The sequence below is a fragment of the Seriola lalandi genome, unplaced genomic scaffold (genome assembly GCF_002814215.2).
Source record: "Seriola lalandi dorsalis isolate HSWRI2012SDOR001 ecotype SW California unplaced genomic scaffold, Sedor1 jcf7180002054885, whole genome shotgun sequence".
Taxonomy (NCBI): Eukaryota; Metazoa; Chordata; class Actinopteri; order Carangiformes; family Carangidae; genus Seriola; species Seriola lalandi.
In genome coordinates, this window is record NW_019525437.1 from 655,297 (window position 1) to 672,368 (window position 17,072).

The 17,072-nt window shown below is 39.4% G+C and overlaps 2 protein-coding genes across 2 annotated transcripts in view; one reads left to right on the forward strand and one right to left on the reverse strand.

Moving 5' to 3' along the window:
• st3gal3a (ST3 beta-galactoside alpha-2,3-sialyltransferase 3a) overlaps positions 1-17,072 on the forward strand; it is a 52,019-nt gene that overhangs the window by 17,397 nt on the left and 17,550 nt on the right. The window contains exons 5-8 of the mRNA XM_023428887.2: positions 6,409-6,503; positions 7,485-7,548; positions 13,240-13,335; positions 16,472-16,658. Of these exons, the coding sequence (XP_023284655.1) occupies positions 6,409-6,503; positions 7,485-7,548; positions 13,240-13,335; positions 16,472-16,658 (442 nt within the window). The remainder of the gene's footprint in view (positions 1-6,408; positions 6,504-7,484; positions 7,549-13,239; positions 13,336-16,471; positions 16,659-17,072) is intronic.
• On the reverse strand, positions 10,168-11,877 carry LOC147817813 (uncharacterized). Its single transcript, XM_087179981.1, has one exon. It carries the CDS (start codon positions 11,875-11,877, stop codon positions 10,168-10,170), a length of 1,710 nt encoding a protein of 569 aa, XP_087036107.1.

Genomic DNA, 17,072 nt, shown 5'->3' on the forward strand with positions numbered 1-17,072 from the left:
AGATGCAACGGTCTGAATGGGCTCGTGTGTTGTGCAGATCTATTTTCGTCCTCTTCTGCTCTGTTGTTGTCCCTGTGCGTGAGAAAACCTCAGGCCGGTTCACTTTCCCACTTATTCTCTGAGCACCAGAGACACGCAACCCTCCAACCCATCATGACCTTCAGATAGCAGCCTTAATGAAGTTTGTTCACAGAGTCCAGATTGTAACCTGTTAAAATAACAAAAGTGAATTTTCCTCAGGAGAAAGGAATGACCTTGACCCACTTATTCTGCTGTCTTTGCTCAGCTGGTAATGCAGCTGACAGAACTGGCCATGAGCTCTGAAAGAGATGCAGTCATTCATAAAGTCCTGTTGCTTCAAAAGAAACATGAACCTTTCTTTACCTTGCTTCTGTTCTTTCTGTATCCTGACTAGGAATGTAAACGATTAGTCAGCTGAATGAAGCTAAATAAACCTTGCTACCCTCGCTAGTCAGCACCACAAATACAGTTGGTTAAACTAATTATTAAAGTTTTTTTAATGTACAACGCTGGTTATCTGTTGCATCTAAGATGTTATGCAGCTTCCCACCACTAGCTGGACGGTAGCCCCCCTCTCCCTCTGCTAATATCCAGTTATTGTAAACAAGCAAACAGATGGAAAGGGGAACAGATGACACTTTGTAACACCAAGGCAGTGTTTTGATCTAGAAAAAGAAAATTAGCTTGTATGTCGGCTGTGTCACAATAAACTGGCCTATAACCACTCGACCAGAGCAATGTGTAACCACATGCAGCACAGGCATGTGGATGTTAAGGCAAGAAGGCTGCATGCACTGCTAACGTTAGCCACACTCATACGCTTTTTCACCAAAATTAGCGGGCATAAGCAGATTTTTTAAACGCGGGTAAACCCTAGAGAGGACACACACAATGTTACCACATGCTGTTACAGAGCGCACACACACTAACACATGCAGATGCAGCAGGGGAGAAACAGTGAGCTGCTAGCTGCTGTGTAAACTGGTAAAACAGATCTGTCACATCTCATCCTCAGGTTGGTGCTCCTGTAAGTGTCAGAGCCTGAGATGCTTTGATCGGTGATTGTGTGTTTTTAAAACTTATCTTGAAGCTGAAGGTCAGTCTTTCATCCGAGAGCGCAGTGTGGCTGCAGTGTTTCTGTGCTGGACAGGTGACAGGTGTCTTTACAATGTCTGTGCTCTGAATGACGTTACAGCAGGAAAAGGGATGAAAATTAGTGAGTTCACCAGGGTGTTGTGCTTAAATTAATACTGATCGGAGCTGATAAATACCGAGTCATTTGACCCAGATATGAATGCTGATTGTTCCCCATTCCATTTAAGCCAGATGTTAGCGGGTCTTAGCACATTTTCTGACCAGTGGGAAATGGGCTTCAGCGAACCAATATGACCCGCAGTGATCTTTCTTGGTCAAGAAAGATAACTCAGCTCAATTTTAGAGTAGTCGAACAGTTTGAATTTAAATTTCTGTTTAATCACATGGAAATTAGTTGTTAGGAACATCTCTACTCCTGACTATCACATTCAAAAGAGAATAATAAAAAATATTTGCTTTATTAAAAGGAATTAAAAAAAATATTTATTATTTGAAATATATTCATTTCCTTATTTTAATTGAATAATTTTCATGTTTTTAAAACATTTAAACCACAGTCTTTAACTTCTGCCTGTAGGGGTCTCTCAATCAAAACAATAACAAAAGGCAGCATTGGGTGACATTGTGAAGTAGTGTGGGATTATGGGAGTTGTTGTCTTCACCACCATCACCGTAAGCTCCTCCTGGTTTGGATTCCTTCAGTGTCAGTGGTTCAGGATGTTTTTGCCTGGAGCTGAATTATCTGCACAGGTCTCATCTCCAGACAGGTGATAATAACCAGTAAAAGCCTGAATAAAGGTGGGACTGCCGCTAGCCTTTGTTTGTATTGTTTTTAAGATAATCTACGATCCAGATATTCAGGAGGTTTTTACCAGCAGCTGAATTATATGCAGAAGTGTCTGAAAAAAGCAGTTTCAAGTCAAAAATCAAGTGTTTCGTGGCTGCTGTTATGTGGACACAGGATGTCGAGATGGGGCTGGGACCTGAGACTGAGACATTTCTCAGAGCTCTGCAGTTGGGAAGGTGTTCTTCGGCTAACATGACTCATCCTTTTGCCTCGACATTCAATGGTCATTATGACCAAACAGTTCAGACAACAGGAAATTTCTCCGGGCAGTCACATCTTCGTCTCCATGTTCAGTTTGAAATGTAGTCTGGCTTTTTATGGCAGTTTTGGAGCAGTGTCTTCTTCCTTGCTGAGTAGCCTTTCAGGTTATGTTGATATAGGACTGTTTTACTGTTGTACCTGACTCCTCCAGCATCTTCACAAGGTCATCTGCTCTTGTTCTGGGATTGATTTGCACTTTTCATCTCTAGGAGACAGAACATGTCTTCTTCCTGATGGACTGACACCTGCATGGTCACATGGTGTTTACTTGTGTACTATTTTCTGTACAGATGAACATGGAACCTTCAGGTGTTGATAAAATTACTTCCATAGATAAACCAGACTTGTGGAGGTTCTGACAATCTTGGCCTTCTTTTGATTTTCTGATGTCGTTCAAAGACAAACTGTTGAAGGCAACCTCCACTGAACTGTTAGTTAGCCTATCAGAAGCTTCTAAAGCCTTGAAGCCTGGAATTATCCGAGCAGTTAAAAGCCACATTGAACATAGTGTATGTAAATTTATGACCCACTGGAATTGTGATCTAGTGCAAAACAAACCGCCGGTAAAGAAGTGTTGGAAAAATGACTTGTGTCATGAATAAAGCGGATCATGACCTTACCGACTAACTGAAACTATAGTTTTTAACTTGAAATCTGTGGAGTGGTTAAAAATTCGTTTTAATGACTTTAGCCTCAGTGTCTGTAAACTTCTGACTTGAACTGTAGCTCTTGCTGTATCTAAGTACAACCTCTCGTGTAGACTGAAGACTCATAGTCTTGTGACTTTGATTACATTAGTAACTTTTATCTATTATTTTTATTTTTTGTTCCATTTTTCTCTGAAATGTCTTTGATACTTACATTACAGATGGTTATTGTTGGGGCTGATTGGTCATAGCCTACAGGAAGTCTACAGGAACTTGCCACATTTCAAAAATACATATGGCATGAATGAAAAGGTGAGCAGGAGTTGACCGTTTTTCCTCCAGTCCCCTTTTTGCAATGTTACACTTTTGTAATCTGTGTTCTGCTTGTTAAACAGATGTTTCATAGATTACTTGCACTGTCTCCAACACTAGTGGGTTTTGTTGCAGCAAGAGCAGTGTTGTACATTGTCATGTAACCACAAAAGAGAACTGCACAATAAACTAAATATTACCCTAAAACATGTTTTCCACTCTTCTAATGCAACGCCTTTGTTTCTTCAGTGAAATACATATTGTAACTAATTTGTAACCAATCCCCAAAGAACCAGACTTCAGGGGGGAAACTATGTATACAACTTTACCAATTCGATCATTGATTTGTTTCACTAAATGACCAATTTTTTGAAACTCTATAGGATAACATTTGTAAAGTGGTGAAGTGGTTTCAGATCACAGAATATATCAGTATTTATTCAGTTTCAGCAAAATTTGAATGAACTTTGAATGCTAATAGTTTCTTTTGCCCTTATCGTTGTAGGTATGTGTTTTTGCAGATTATAATGTAAGTTTATTTCTTTTATTTCACTTATGATTTGGGGAAATAAATTCCTTTCTCTCTGATTTAGGGGAACTGAACCAACTGCATTTGTCACAGGAGCAGTCCGTCAAAACACCATCAAACAATAAAACAATATGGAAACAGAAAGGCAAGATACATCATTAGTAGCTGATTTCTTAAGTGTTTTCAGGAAAGTTTTTCCTTTAGTTATTTTTGTAAAGCTTCCAGCATTCACTGATTAGCAGCTGCTATGTTTAGCCAAATCAGACCTCATTTAAGTTCATTACGTGATATCACACATGAAAAGAGACAAGCTGCCAAAGCTGCAGGGGTTGACTTGGTTAAAGAAACAGTTTCCTTTAGACTCATGGTTCTTCTACAGAAAAATCCTGTTTGGGTTTCCAAAATTTGACACACATTTAAGTATTTAAAGCCAAGTTTATTTTTTTTGAACAAGTGGTTTTAACAAGGAGTTGATGCACTTTCTGATTCATTTTGAGTATTTTTCCATTGAAAGGACAGTTTCTTTAATTTGAAGAGTATTTTGAAACATTGTGCCAGTCCTGACAAAAGCTCTTCATACTCAGTTGCCCTCCAGTATTCCAGGAAAGTCAGGCTTCAGGAAATTCTCTTATCTCTCTATGAAAATGTGATTTTCAAAAATAACATAGTTGCTGTCTATTTTCATATTTTTGCTTTTATATTTTATACAAGAGTGCAATAAAGACAGATATAGATACAAATTCATGTTTGATTTGTCATGTTTCACACAGGGATCTTCACAAAATGCACACTCACATGTACATACATCCAGTAGATACATGTAGAGTTGTGCTTAAACAAGAAGCTCAGCTATGTCCATGTTCATTAAGGCCTATTTCCCCAAATTGGAGACAGATGTGAGGATTAAATAGAGCATAACATGTCTAACACTGTGAAGCAACAAACTAACAGAATACTGTTTTATATGCTGTTATAACCAACTAAAATGATTTAGGACCCAAAAGCAGAACATAACTCAGTGGTGCATGTAGATTGGATTTTATTGTTAAGAGTTGTAAGCTTGGTTTGGACTGGACGAAGGCTCTGGGGGTCTGGCAGGTGAGGAATGCTGGAGCAGAGGTCAGGACTGAAGGCTGCTGGGCTGAAGAGGTGGCAGCTGTCAGGGAAGGATGGAAGCGGAGCTGAGGCAGGCAGACAGGAGATGAATGATCCTAAAGCACAAGGAGAGTGAGGTTAGACTTGGAAGCAAACGCCCATTTACAAAGAGGCCTAGATGTGGACCACTCCGGAAGACTGAATAATCTGGCAAAGAGAAATACTGCTGGGCTGACGAGATGATGGAACTCAGGTGTGCAGGCTGCAGCAGTCAGGAGAAGGAGTGGAGTGGAGGAGCTGGAGGGAATGCCACACTCTAAGACACACAGGCACAAAAACAGGGAGAAAGAGAGAGAGACAACACAGAAAACACAAGGGAAGGGGAAAAACAGTGGAGGCAAAAGGAGAGAGGGGAGCACACCAGGAGCCCAGACCAGGACCATGACATATGCAGTTTTGAGCACACCTTCCTTATTACTACACAGTGGTGTTCATGTAGAGTGAATCATCATCTTAATTGTTCACATACAGCTTCATGTCCTTGATTGTTATTGCTAGTGTATATCTGCATGAAGTAGGGTTGGCTGATCTATCATCGCCCTGTAAAATTGCCGGTACTGAATATATGTTTTTTGGGGGTGGGGGTGGGGTGTTGCTTTGTTGTTATAAAAAAACAATTTTAGCAGAAGGTTGTAACATACCAAAAAGTGAAAAAAGTGAAATTGTCTGAATACTTTCTGAATGTACTGTATATGATTATCAGATTAAATATCAATATTACTATCAGCCTCAAAAATCCAGTCTCTTCCTGGTCTACATTCAAATCAGGGTTTGCTGCTGCAGCTGCATCTTCCACCACCCCATCCTCCTCCTTATGCGTGAAGCTTTTGGCATCTTAGGTGTAATGTTTGCATATTTGTTAAAGGGGGATTAGTCCTCAGAGAGAAGTGATTTACAACCACTATCCATCAACATCAGTATTAAAATATGCCTTTAAATGTGATGGAAGTCCTCATGGACTGTACATCTTATGTCATAAAGACATGTCCAGTTCAGAGTAGGTTTTTATTCTCATGTAGAACCTTAGCAGTCTCTCTTTTGTCTTCCTTTTTTGTTTTAAAGTGCTGCCTCTGTACATGGGTTAGCTAGCTCATGTGGTAGTCATGGCCGGCCACATCACGGATGAAAAGGGAGCTTGTCACTGGAAGGGTGCTGGTTCAGTCTCTGGATCACCTCTTAAGTCTTGTTTGGGGACGTAAGTTCCTACCGTTAACATGCTCATGATCAGGGCACCTACCAAGCTGCTCCCTTGTGTCTGTTCAAGAGCAAGACTGAATGTTTGCTCCCAGCTCCACTGTGTGAAATGTGGAGTTTTGTCCTCTCCGTCACACTTGTCTTTGAGTTTGTTTTGTTAAAGGTGAACTCAGACAACTGTAGATTAGCTGGAAACATGATACTCCAAATCCTCTTGAGCATTCTGCCATTATCAGTACATCTACACCGTTAACATCAGGGCTGTATGGGTCCCACACAGATATGAATTGATGAATACCCCTTCTTCATTCTTACTTGTTGTAACATGTTTTCTTTTATATCAACAGATTCACCAAACTTGCGCCCATGTTCCTCGATTCAAATTACAAGCGGTTCTCCAAGATCGGTGATCATTCACCTCCATTTGGAGTAAAATCACAAGGTATGATTACACATTCTTGTCTTTGCAGATGAATGTAATACAGATCAACTCAATGTAAGGGGCACTGCATTCCTCAGCAGTTAAGATTAGCTGTAAAACACCATAGCACTGTCAAGACCTCAGTGTTCTTCAAACAGACAGAAGTGTTTCTGCATGTTGTGAGTGGCCACATTTGAAGTTGTGGTGCAAGCTTGTTGTCTTATCGTCATTGTCATCGTCATCGTCATCAACATCAACGTCATCCTGGCTCCATCCCACTGCCTGCCTGAACTCTCTCTGTCAATTTTTGGATGGCAACAGTGAGGCCAGCCCGATAATTTTGAATGTCTGACTGACTGACTGACAGACTGACTGACTGGCTTATGATATTTCCACCATTGGTCAGTGGAATGCCGAACCGCTCTGGAGAGAGGAAGAGGAGAGCTTCCAATACACTGAGCTAATGACCAACTCTACATATCAAACAAAGGGAGTTAGACATAAAGACCTGCCTTTAATAAAAGTCTATTACGCTCTGGAGCTGAAGTAATTAAAGACTAAACTATTGTGGATCCAGACGGAGGCTGTGCTCTGTGTGAGAGACTGAATAAGAAATATTGTCTGTCTCGGGCCCCCATGGTTCACCTGGTAGAACGCGTGACATTTGGGCTTAGTCTTTGCTGTGTGTCATCCCCTCTTTCTTTCTCTCTCTCTCTCTCTCTCTCCCTCTCTCTCCATCTGCCTCTCTTTGGTGATTTTGTCAGACAACATGACAGTTATGAAATCAGGATTTGACCAGAGGTTGTCCAGACATACTAGGTTTAGACCTAGACTTGTTTCTTTTGCCTCATTGACGCAATGAATCATACTAATGGGGATAATGAGCACCTCTTGTAACGATGAGACAGATGACACTGATGCTATTGAAAATTTGTTTCAGTTTCATCTTCATCTTACTTGTTTGTTCTTCTTTCTTTCTCTGTCTCTCTCTTTCATCTGCAGAGAAGATCATAGATATTCTTCTTTCAGCTACTAAGAGCTACGGCCTTGGAGAAGAACTTGACAGGTAAGTTGGTGCTAGTTTCTGATACACACAGAGGACTAGGAGTATTTTTTACTAGGAGTATTAACTTTATATGTAGTCCATTAATTAGTCATCTGACTTTGAAGTTACTATAAATAGCCTAAGCTACCATCATCTTTTAAGAGGAGATTTTACAGTTTAAAGTACTCTTAAATGGCAATAATTTTAAAAACATACAGAAATAGACAACTTCCAGAAAATTAGATATTTCATCTGTGCTCATAAATGTGTAAAAAGGTTCAATCTCAATAACAAATTCGTTTTTCAATAGTTTATCAACCTAATATATCACCAGCCCCCAGTAGGGCTGTAATCGTTTTCACCTTGTGAATCTGTGTGTGTGTGTGTCATCGTGGCAAAATATGGTCCTGGAGAAACCTACTGTAACGGGAACTATCACAGAGAAGGTTTAGAGTGATTTGGCAGGTGTTGACAGCATCACAACTGTACAACAGTACAGTACAGTCCACTGTAATTTACAACAATATCTTAAAATCTAGTTTTCCTTTTGACCATCTTGGTCCTCATGTCCCAGTTTGGAAATCGCTAAATCTTCCCTGAAGTTTTGACCCTCTTTCTGCTGGTTTGCAACTTAAGGTTCCACTGTCATTGGTTTGCTCCACTGGCCAACTATTAAGTTACACGATCATTACAAATGATCATCATATATCTGATGCAGCTCTTTTTGCCTCTTACAAATATTGGACCTAATGGGTCAGTTCATGGTTCATTCATCTGTTATCTATAAAGTTGAGAGTGTGGCATATTGTAAACAAGATTTGTTGGGTAAATGTTAAGTTTGTCAATCTATCCTGAAACTCCAACATTAATGACTGGATTCAAGATCAGAAGTAACTGTATTGTTTGATTCCACCTTCAGTTGAAGTTTTTGTCTTTATATGGACCTGATCAGTTGTACAGACATGGTGTACTGACCCCGTTTTATCATCCAGCTAAGTCAATTAGGAATGTGTTTATTTTTCCACCCCAAATTAAGCAGTGCAGACTAAACACAGGACACATGTTGTACGGAGTCTACAGTACAACATTATAATCATAATATTAACCAAAGTGTGACACATTGACTTGTGTTAACTGCCCATTTCTGCTGTTAGTGCTTCAGAGTATAGATACTGAATAAAGAAGCTAATAATAAAGAAGTTTGGTGTTAATTGCCCATAACCCCCTACATTAGAATCCCAAAGACTGGAATGGAGAATGAAGGAATATACAAATATATAATATTGTGCATACAGTAATCACACTGTTGAGATCCAAATCTTTATTATCATTATCATCATCATTATTATCTCCACAACAACTTGAGGGAATTTCTTCGAAATTGGTACAAACATTAACTTTGACTCAAGGACGAACTGATTAGATTTTGATGTTAAAGGTCAAAGGTGAAGGTCAGAGTGCCCTTAGTAAAACACTTTTTAGCCATAATTAAGACTTAAAAGACACACAGCAATTATAACAAAATTTCACACAAATGGTTCATAATTTCCATGACTCTGGATAAACATTCATGTAACTTGAAACTAGTCTGACCGAAGAAGGCAGACAACCACAAGGAGGTAATTCTAGTTTTAATATGAATTTTTATATGGAATTCTTTTCTTATAGAAATGAATCCAGAGGATGTTCAAATCCTCAAAAAAATGTCCCCTCTTTGAACATCAATAGCTTTGGCATGCTTTCACCTAGAGACTTCATTTAAACTTTAAATGAATGAAAAGACTTTAAGATATTAAAGTTGTAATCAGCATTCTGATATCTTGTACAGTTTTGATTTACCACAGTTTAAGTTTTATGTTTTTTCAGACAGTTTCTGAGTATATAATAATGTGTAATACATCAAGCTAGAGTGGAAGATGTCACAGCTAGAATGGAGAGAAGCGCTTCAAGTGGTCAAAAAACTTCTCTTAAACTCATCCTCACAACCACAAATTTCCCTCTTCACACATTATTTCTTCCCGGAACATAGGGAAATTTGTCTTCTTTCAGACCATGTGTTTACCAAAGCACAGAGATGTACAGAATTAGAACTGTGATCCTCAGAATGATGAGAGTACCATCCGACTGTCCCATAGACTTCAATACAAATTCAGAAGTGGATTTTCAGAGAAAAACAGAAAACCCCCTTTTTTTTAACTTAAAGCCAATCAGAAGAGAGGAGGCTCCGAGCCACATGATGGTACAATCAGGTCTAGACCAAGAGGGATGGAAGGATGGACGGACAGACAGAGTGAGAGAGAGGGAAAGAGAGAGAGGGACGGATGGACGGACAGAGAGAGGGGAACGGACGGAGAGGGAGAGAGAGGGACACACAGACAGACCAACAGAGACAGAGCGAGGGAGGGATGGGTAGGTAGGTAGATAGGTAGATTGATTTATTGATGATAGATGGATGGATGGATGGATAAAGATAGATAGGTTGATTGATTGATTGATTGATTGATGGGCTATAGATTGATTGATAGATGGATGGATTGATTTATTGATTGATTTATAGATGATAGAGAGTGAGTGAGTGAGTGAGTGAGTGAGTGAGTGAGTGAGTGAGTGAGTGAGTGAGTGAGTGAGTTTGGGGGAATGTTAGATGTCAGCTGGTGGCATTCCGTCCTCACATGGATTCCCATCTGTGACACACGTACCACAGGTGTTGTCACATGACATGATGCTGTTGTCATCGGGGCAGCCAAATGGCTGCCAGTTGTCCGGGTAAAGAGCTGGTGTTTGCTCTGGAGCCAGTGGGGCAACTTGTGCAGATCGAAGCACCTTCTTATTTATGTGGGACCTCATCCTCTGTGGAGCTGGCTTTGTCGCTTTCTTAAGCTTTGAGGTTGTGTCTTTGAGTTCTTGTCTTAACTTGTGCTCAATCACAATCTTTTCATTCAGTAATTTGACAAAATAACTTGTTGTCTGAATCAGATGTTGGTGTGTTGTCCGCAGCCGCTCCTGTATATGTCTCCTCTCACTGCATTGACTCTGCTGGATCCTTACACTACAGTCAAGCTTTGTCTGTAGACAGTGAGCCTGATGTTGATAAGCTACCCTGGTATCTTTATCCACCAGGAAGTTCTCATCGTCTCCTATGTGGCGTCTTTTCAGGTTCAGGACTCTGACCCTTAGTTTCCCGGGCACTTCGATATCAGCCATGCACACAGCTATATCCTCCTTTATACGTAGCAGAGATGTTTTTAGCTCAGCCACCTCCTCCCTCAGCTTCATACGGTCTGGCTCACTGGCCTTTACTTTGTACCTGAGATTTGTGATCGTTTCATTCAGGTCCCTGTTTCTGAACTTCATTTTATTTAACTCTGCTGCTGTTTCTTTCAGTTTTTCTTGTGTCTTCATATTTTCCACCGTGAGTTGCTCGATGGAAGACTCCAGTTCTTCTTTTATCATCTCATAAAGAGCATTTCTATCCTTTGATGTAGTCCATTCAGACACAATGGTTGCCTTTTCGCTCTTTAAAGAAATGATCTCCTCTTGTCTGTATTTGATCACTTTGTTTTTTGCTGTGATAGTGTCCTTTAATTTGGACACTGTCTCATTCAGTTGGCACACCTTCTTGTTTAGCTCCTTTGTAGCCTTAACATGTTCTTTTATTTTGACATTCTGAATTTCGTACTTTGATTCGTTTTTATATTTATAATTTCGGAAGTCATCCTTCACTTTTTGAAGGTCCTCTTCTTTATCGAGCATTTCCTCTTTCAGGATCCTCAGTCCTTTTCTGTGCTCCTGTTTCGTCTCAAAGAGCGTTTGCTGAAGCTTTGACACATTCGACATCCCAGGCTCATATTTTTCTCTCAGTCTTCCTTCAAGGTCTTTCAGTGCTTCAGCTGCTTCCTGTTTTTGCAGCACCAGCCTCTCTTCAAAGTCTGCTTGCATCTGTAACTTTGCCTGTTCTGCCAGTTCTGCCTTTTCTGCCTTTTCTGCCAGTTCTGCCAAAGACTTTCTATCTGACTCTTGAGATTTAGTTAACTGCTGTTCAAGGTACATTTGAATTCTTCTAAATCTTTGTTCCTGATTGTCCTTGTCAGCTTCTAAAGCAGCCCTGTCCATGACAACTTTTTTATTTTCTGTGTGGCTGAGCGCTAATTGGGTTTTCAGCTCCTCATGAACATTTTTGGAAGCTTGCAGCTCTTCCTCAAGAGCCTTAATTTTAGCCTCAAGAGACTCTATTTTCTGGCTGTTGGAAATCTCTCTCTTTGTCCACTGCTCCTCGGCGATCCTAATTTCATCTTTGAATCTTTCATTCTGCCAAAGGAGGAATTTTTCTGATTGTTTTTGTTTCTCCATTGTAGATGTGGAGCGAGTACACTGGTAGATCACACTTGCTGTGTCTGTTGATAACACTTGTTGTGTCTGTCGATAACACTTGTGTCTGTCACAGTTGTCTTGTCTTGTCTATAGTATAATTCTAATGTGACAAACATTCCATCAGCGATAAAAGCCACAGGAAGTGATGACATCATACATGTAATGGCATGGAATCCTTTGAAGTTGAGCGGTTGCTGAAGAAATGGAAGAATGGACAGATAGACAGACAAAGAGAGAGAGAGACAGACAGACAGACAGACAGACAGACAGACAGGTAGGTAATAGATAGACAGGTAGACTGGAGCTGGAGCTCGCAGGCTCTCAGCTCTTACAGCTGGCTTGCACTCGCAGAAGGTGAAAGCTCCTGAAGCTGGGAGCTGTAGAAGCTGTCACCTCCAGAAGCTTTCATTCAGCTATTAAATCTTATTAGGCATATAGAATCCATCTTCTTGTACACCTCATGGTTTATTTGTGATCATGAAAAATCTCAAACCGTCAATAACTGTCCACACTCTGGTGGAATCACACAAGTTTTTAACTGTGAAAGATTTTATCATGACTCACCTGTACACCAACAGTTTCAGTTCTGTAGCCATTACAGTTTTCGAGATATAAGTGATTTTATGTACTCCTCATTAAAATGTATAACGCTTATTACAAGCTACCATTGCCTAGTCATGCTTGATATTTTAAAAGATTCTAGCTATCACTATCTGGGAGACATAGTCATTTTTATTAAGCAATTATTGTTCTAGCATCATAGTGCCAAAGACCCAACAAAGTGGTTAATAAGTCAATTTCATAAAGACAAAAGAACATGTCACAGAAATATTTGACATCTTATGTGAAATGTATCAATCAGTAACAACACAAGGCACTGAAGACCAGTCATTTTACTGTCTATCAATCATTTCAAATGAAATGGCCCAGCTATAAATCTGACTTGAGCAGGGTGCCCTCAGTAACAAGTGAGTGTGTTTAAAAAGTACAGACGTAAGGGATATAAACTTGGATATAAAAAGATAATGTGCTCTGAACGGATACAAATGGCATCCAGGTGTGTGCTGAATTTTTTTCTTTGTCCTGTCACCTGTTTGACAACTGCTTCCAAAAGAGAAAAAATGGGTTCATGGTGGGATTCATTTTTCTATTTGTGTAGATTTTTTTTCTCATAGCATACTCAGCATACTAATTTTAACACACATGCTCATTTTAACACACCTCTTTTTTGCTGAGAATTAAGAAGAAGTAAGACATACTTCCCTTCAACAAATCACACGGGGTGAATGAATTAAGTAGTTTTGTGCCACATGATAATCTTGCATCTTGTCTGTGTTGCAGTATGAGCTGTAAGACATGCGTCGTCGTAGGGAACGGAGGAATCCTCGCCAACAAGTCTCTGGGACACAGGATTGATCAGTTTGATGTTGTGGTCAGGTATGTTATAACTCAGGAGCACCAAACTGCCGTGTGCTCTAAGGAAAAAGCACATACAAAAGTGGAAGCACAAATATTAAAGTTCCTCTCAGACATGTTTTAAACTGTGTAAAAATCCTCTGCTATGATTCATATTTTAATCATCTACCGTTACTTCCTGATTGAGAAACCTGGATCAATCCTTGTGCCCCGCCCACCACCTGCTGGCTCCAGGTGGACAGTTGAAAGAGCAGAGAGTATCAAGATGGTTAGAGGAGGAAACATCAGAGTCTCAGCCACATGTTTGAGCCTCAGTCAGACCCAGACTCAGATGAGGAGTCTGAGACCAGAACCAGAGACTAGCAGACTTATCAGAACGGTTAGCGTAGTTAGCATCTTTTATTTGTTTATGTTGTTTGTTAGCTTGTTACTGGCAGTGGCTGACACAGTGTTAGTGTTTGTGCTAATGCTAACTGTCTCTCTCTCTGTACTGACAAGGTTTCAGGTTTATTAAGCCCGCCCCCTGTCCCCATAAGGTGACAGGATTGGTTCCTTAGGTTTGGGGTGTATGAAACCCTGGCTCTCATTGGTTCACTGCAGTTCAAGGTGGAAACACTCAGTCATGGTGTTGACTGATTATTTCACTCATCATGTCTTATATTATATAAAAACACCAGAGGGATGTTAACAAGGTTAAACACAGCCTCCAAATGCAGAAATGTAATTAATACCAAATCACATACAAACTGGTAAAAAAAAAAAAAAACACACACACTCCCTCTAGAGTCCTGGAGCACTTGTAGTTGTTTTTCCCTAAATTTGTTTGTATGTGTTACTCTTCTAGAATTGGAGTGTTTCCTGTAATATTTGTGTTTTCTCTCTCTTATGTGTTTTGTCTGTTTTACCTCTTATTCATTTAATTTCGTATTGATTTCATTCTGCCACTGGGAGCAGGATCAACAGTTATGGTTGATCTGTTGCTCAGCAGAGGTAGAGACAAAGCTGATCTGGTCAGTCAGTAACCAAGCTGAAAATGAAAGGAGGACAGAGTGTTGAGTCTTGAGCAGAAATGGCCACATGTATATAAACATTTGATGCTCTTTTAATTTATTATGTGCCTGCTATGCATAGCATTTGAGTAACCATGGAAACTTAAATGGCATGACATTTTCCCATAATAAATGAATGGAGAGATGTCGTGAAAATGAACAAACCCACTCCTCTTTGGAGCCATACTGCTTTGTCATACTTTAACATATAAACACGGTTGGAATTTTAAACTGGCCACTAAACTTTGGACTTTCTTGGGTTAAATCCATATTTTGATAGCTATAATGGTTTTCACAAAATCGGTTTTGTGTCATTTTTAGACCATTTCAGATTTTATAATGGGTGTGTATTGCACAGAATGTTGAGAGCTAGAATGTATGACATCACACACAAACATCCATCCCTGATAATTTTCCTCCAACAAACTCTGACAACCTCTTTTAAATCCAACTATTTCCAACCATCACAGTTTATTTCTATATGAACACATGGAGAAATTTGTCCTCTGTCACCCAGTGTTGGTCTCGTTGTGATATTTTTTACGCTTTTTGAAGAAATCCCCCCATAGTGCAGAGAGTGCTGTCCAAAGCTCCCATAGACACGCCCATGTTAAACTGAGCACTGAAGGTCTAAATTGAGGGGAGATTTTAAACTTCAATAAAACCTTAAACATAAACAGTAGGTACATATATAATATATCCCAGTCTTTGTTTTTTCTTTACTTTTATTTTCCTGATGCAGTATCTGGGCAGAAATGGAGAAAGCTGACTTTAATTGGCTAACGAGACTCATTAACACTTAGTCTTATTACTCTCAGCTATAACAGCAATTATAAGGTAAATCAACACTGTATGTGCATATGCGTGTGTGTGTGTGTCTGTGTGCGCACATGTCTTTCTATGATTGCGAGGACAACTTTAGTTTGAAATTATTCTTGTGATATCATTTTCGCTGGTCCTGACAACTTTAAAGTTTGTTATGAAGGTTAAGCTGAGGCAGTTCCTACCAGCATGCACACACACATACATTTAGAGACACACAAACACCATTTTCACCATATGGATATTCACCTTTTAAATAAGAGTGTCAAACAGGTAAGAGGAGCTTACTGGAGGCTCTGTCATAGAAAGGTTAACTATACCAACACAAAGACACATGCAATAGTATCAGTAGAAATGCTTTAGGTACTCCCAGATGAATGTCACCATCACATCCAGCATCTGGCTATGATGCAGGACTCCCTTACATCCATTCACACAAAAATCAAGCAGCATCTGACATCTGATTGATATGCACATTCAAAGGAGCAGCCAAATTCAAAACTTCTCCAGGAAGTTTCTTGTTAATTTACTGCCTACTTATGAATGTATTTTAAGGAGAGATATTTATATTTTCATTTGAAACCTATTTAATTTATTATTATTGTATTTAATCACTTCTTAATTTATTTTATTGTTAATTTATCTATTTATTTTTTGTCTGTTTTATTGGTGTAATTTAGTCCCATCCAGTATTCAATGTTTTAGTGGGTTTGGTATGTTGTACAAGTGAAAAAGCAATTTTGGGCTTTCTAAATAAAATTGACTTGTTAATTCTTGTTAATTAATTCTGTTATTGATCACAGCCTCTCTATCGTCCGTCCTCAGGTGGGCTGAGGAAAGATCTATCATCAGTGATTATAAATGAAAAATTCTTACAAGAAAGCTTTCTTATTGTCCAATCATTATGTTTCATGACACCTTTTAAAATGAGCTTCACCAGCTGCCTGTGGATCAGATCATTAGAAAAGAGTTTTCTTTTTGCATCTTTTTACTTTCAGCGTTATGTAACCTGATAAGTCTCAATGATATCGAAATCTCTTTTTCAAGACCTGGCCAGGAAGGCATCATGAAGACATTGTATTTGTTGTTTAAACAAAATGACTTGGGGACAACTGTCACATAACAAAAAAGAACTGCAGGAGTGACATCGTAACAATATGATCAGAGTTTCACTTAAGCTTTTATATTTGGTCATTTGACAAATGCAGTTTAAACTGAGAGATTTTTAACTGATTATTATGAACAGTGCATTTGGGAGTGATTGATTTTGCAGCTGTGTGTTGCAGGTTAAATGAGGCCCCAGTGAAAGGCTTTGAGAAAGACGTCGGCTCCAAGACCACCATGAGGATCACCTATCCAGAGGGGGCCATACAGAAGACAGAACGCTACGAGACTCAGTCTCTATTTGTCCTCTCTGCCTTTAAAGCTCTGGACCTCAAGTGGCTTCGACACATGGTCTTCAACCAGAGGCTGGTAAGGCAGCTGAACTCTGTTAATTTTGCCACTGCACCTACAAATGGAGTTGTAACCACATAGATAGCAATAATAATAATAACTAGAAAATTCCAGGGAAATTTTGAGTGCCACGGGGGCTACTGCCGGGATGAGTACATGATTTATTCCAGTGTTCAAAAGTCACCCTGATCATATTCTGGTTTTGAGAAATGTCTTGATATAAAAGACTCTGATATAAAACAATGTCACATCCCTCCATCATGTATTATGTGGGAAATATCTCATATTCTGTGTTGTTTTTTAAAAAAAAACAAGAGGCGACATGTCTTCAAACTGGCATTTAAAGGGTTAAAATCCCTAAAACTAATAAACATTTGATAGGTTTGAGCAGAACTGAAGTGGTTTAAGAGATTTATGCAAAAAAAGCAGAAA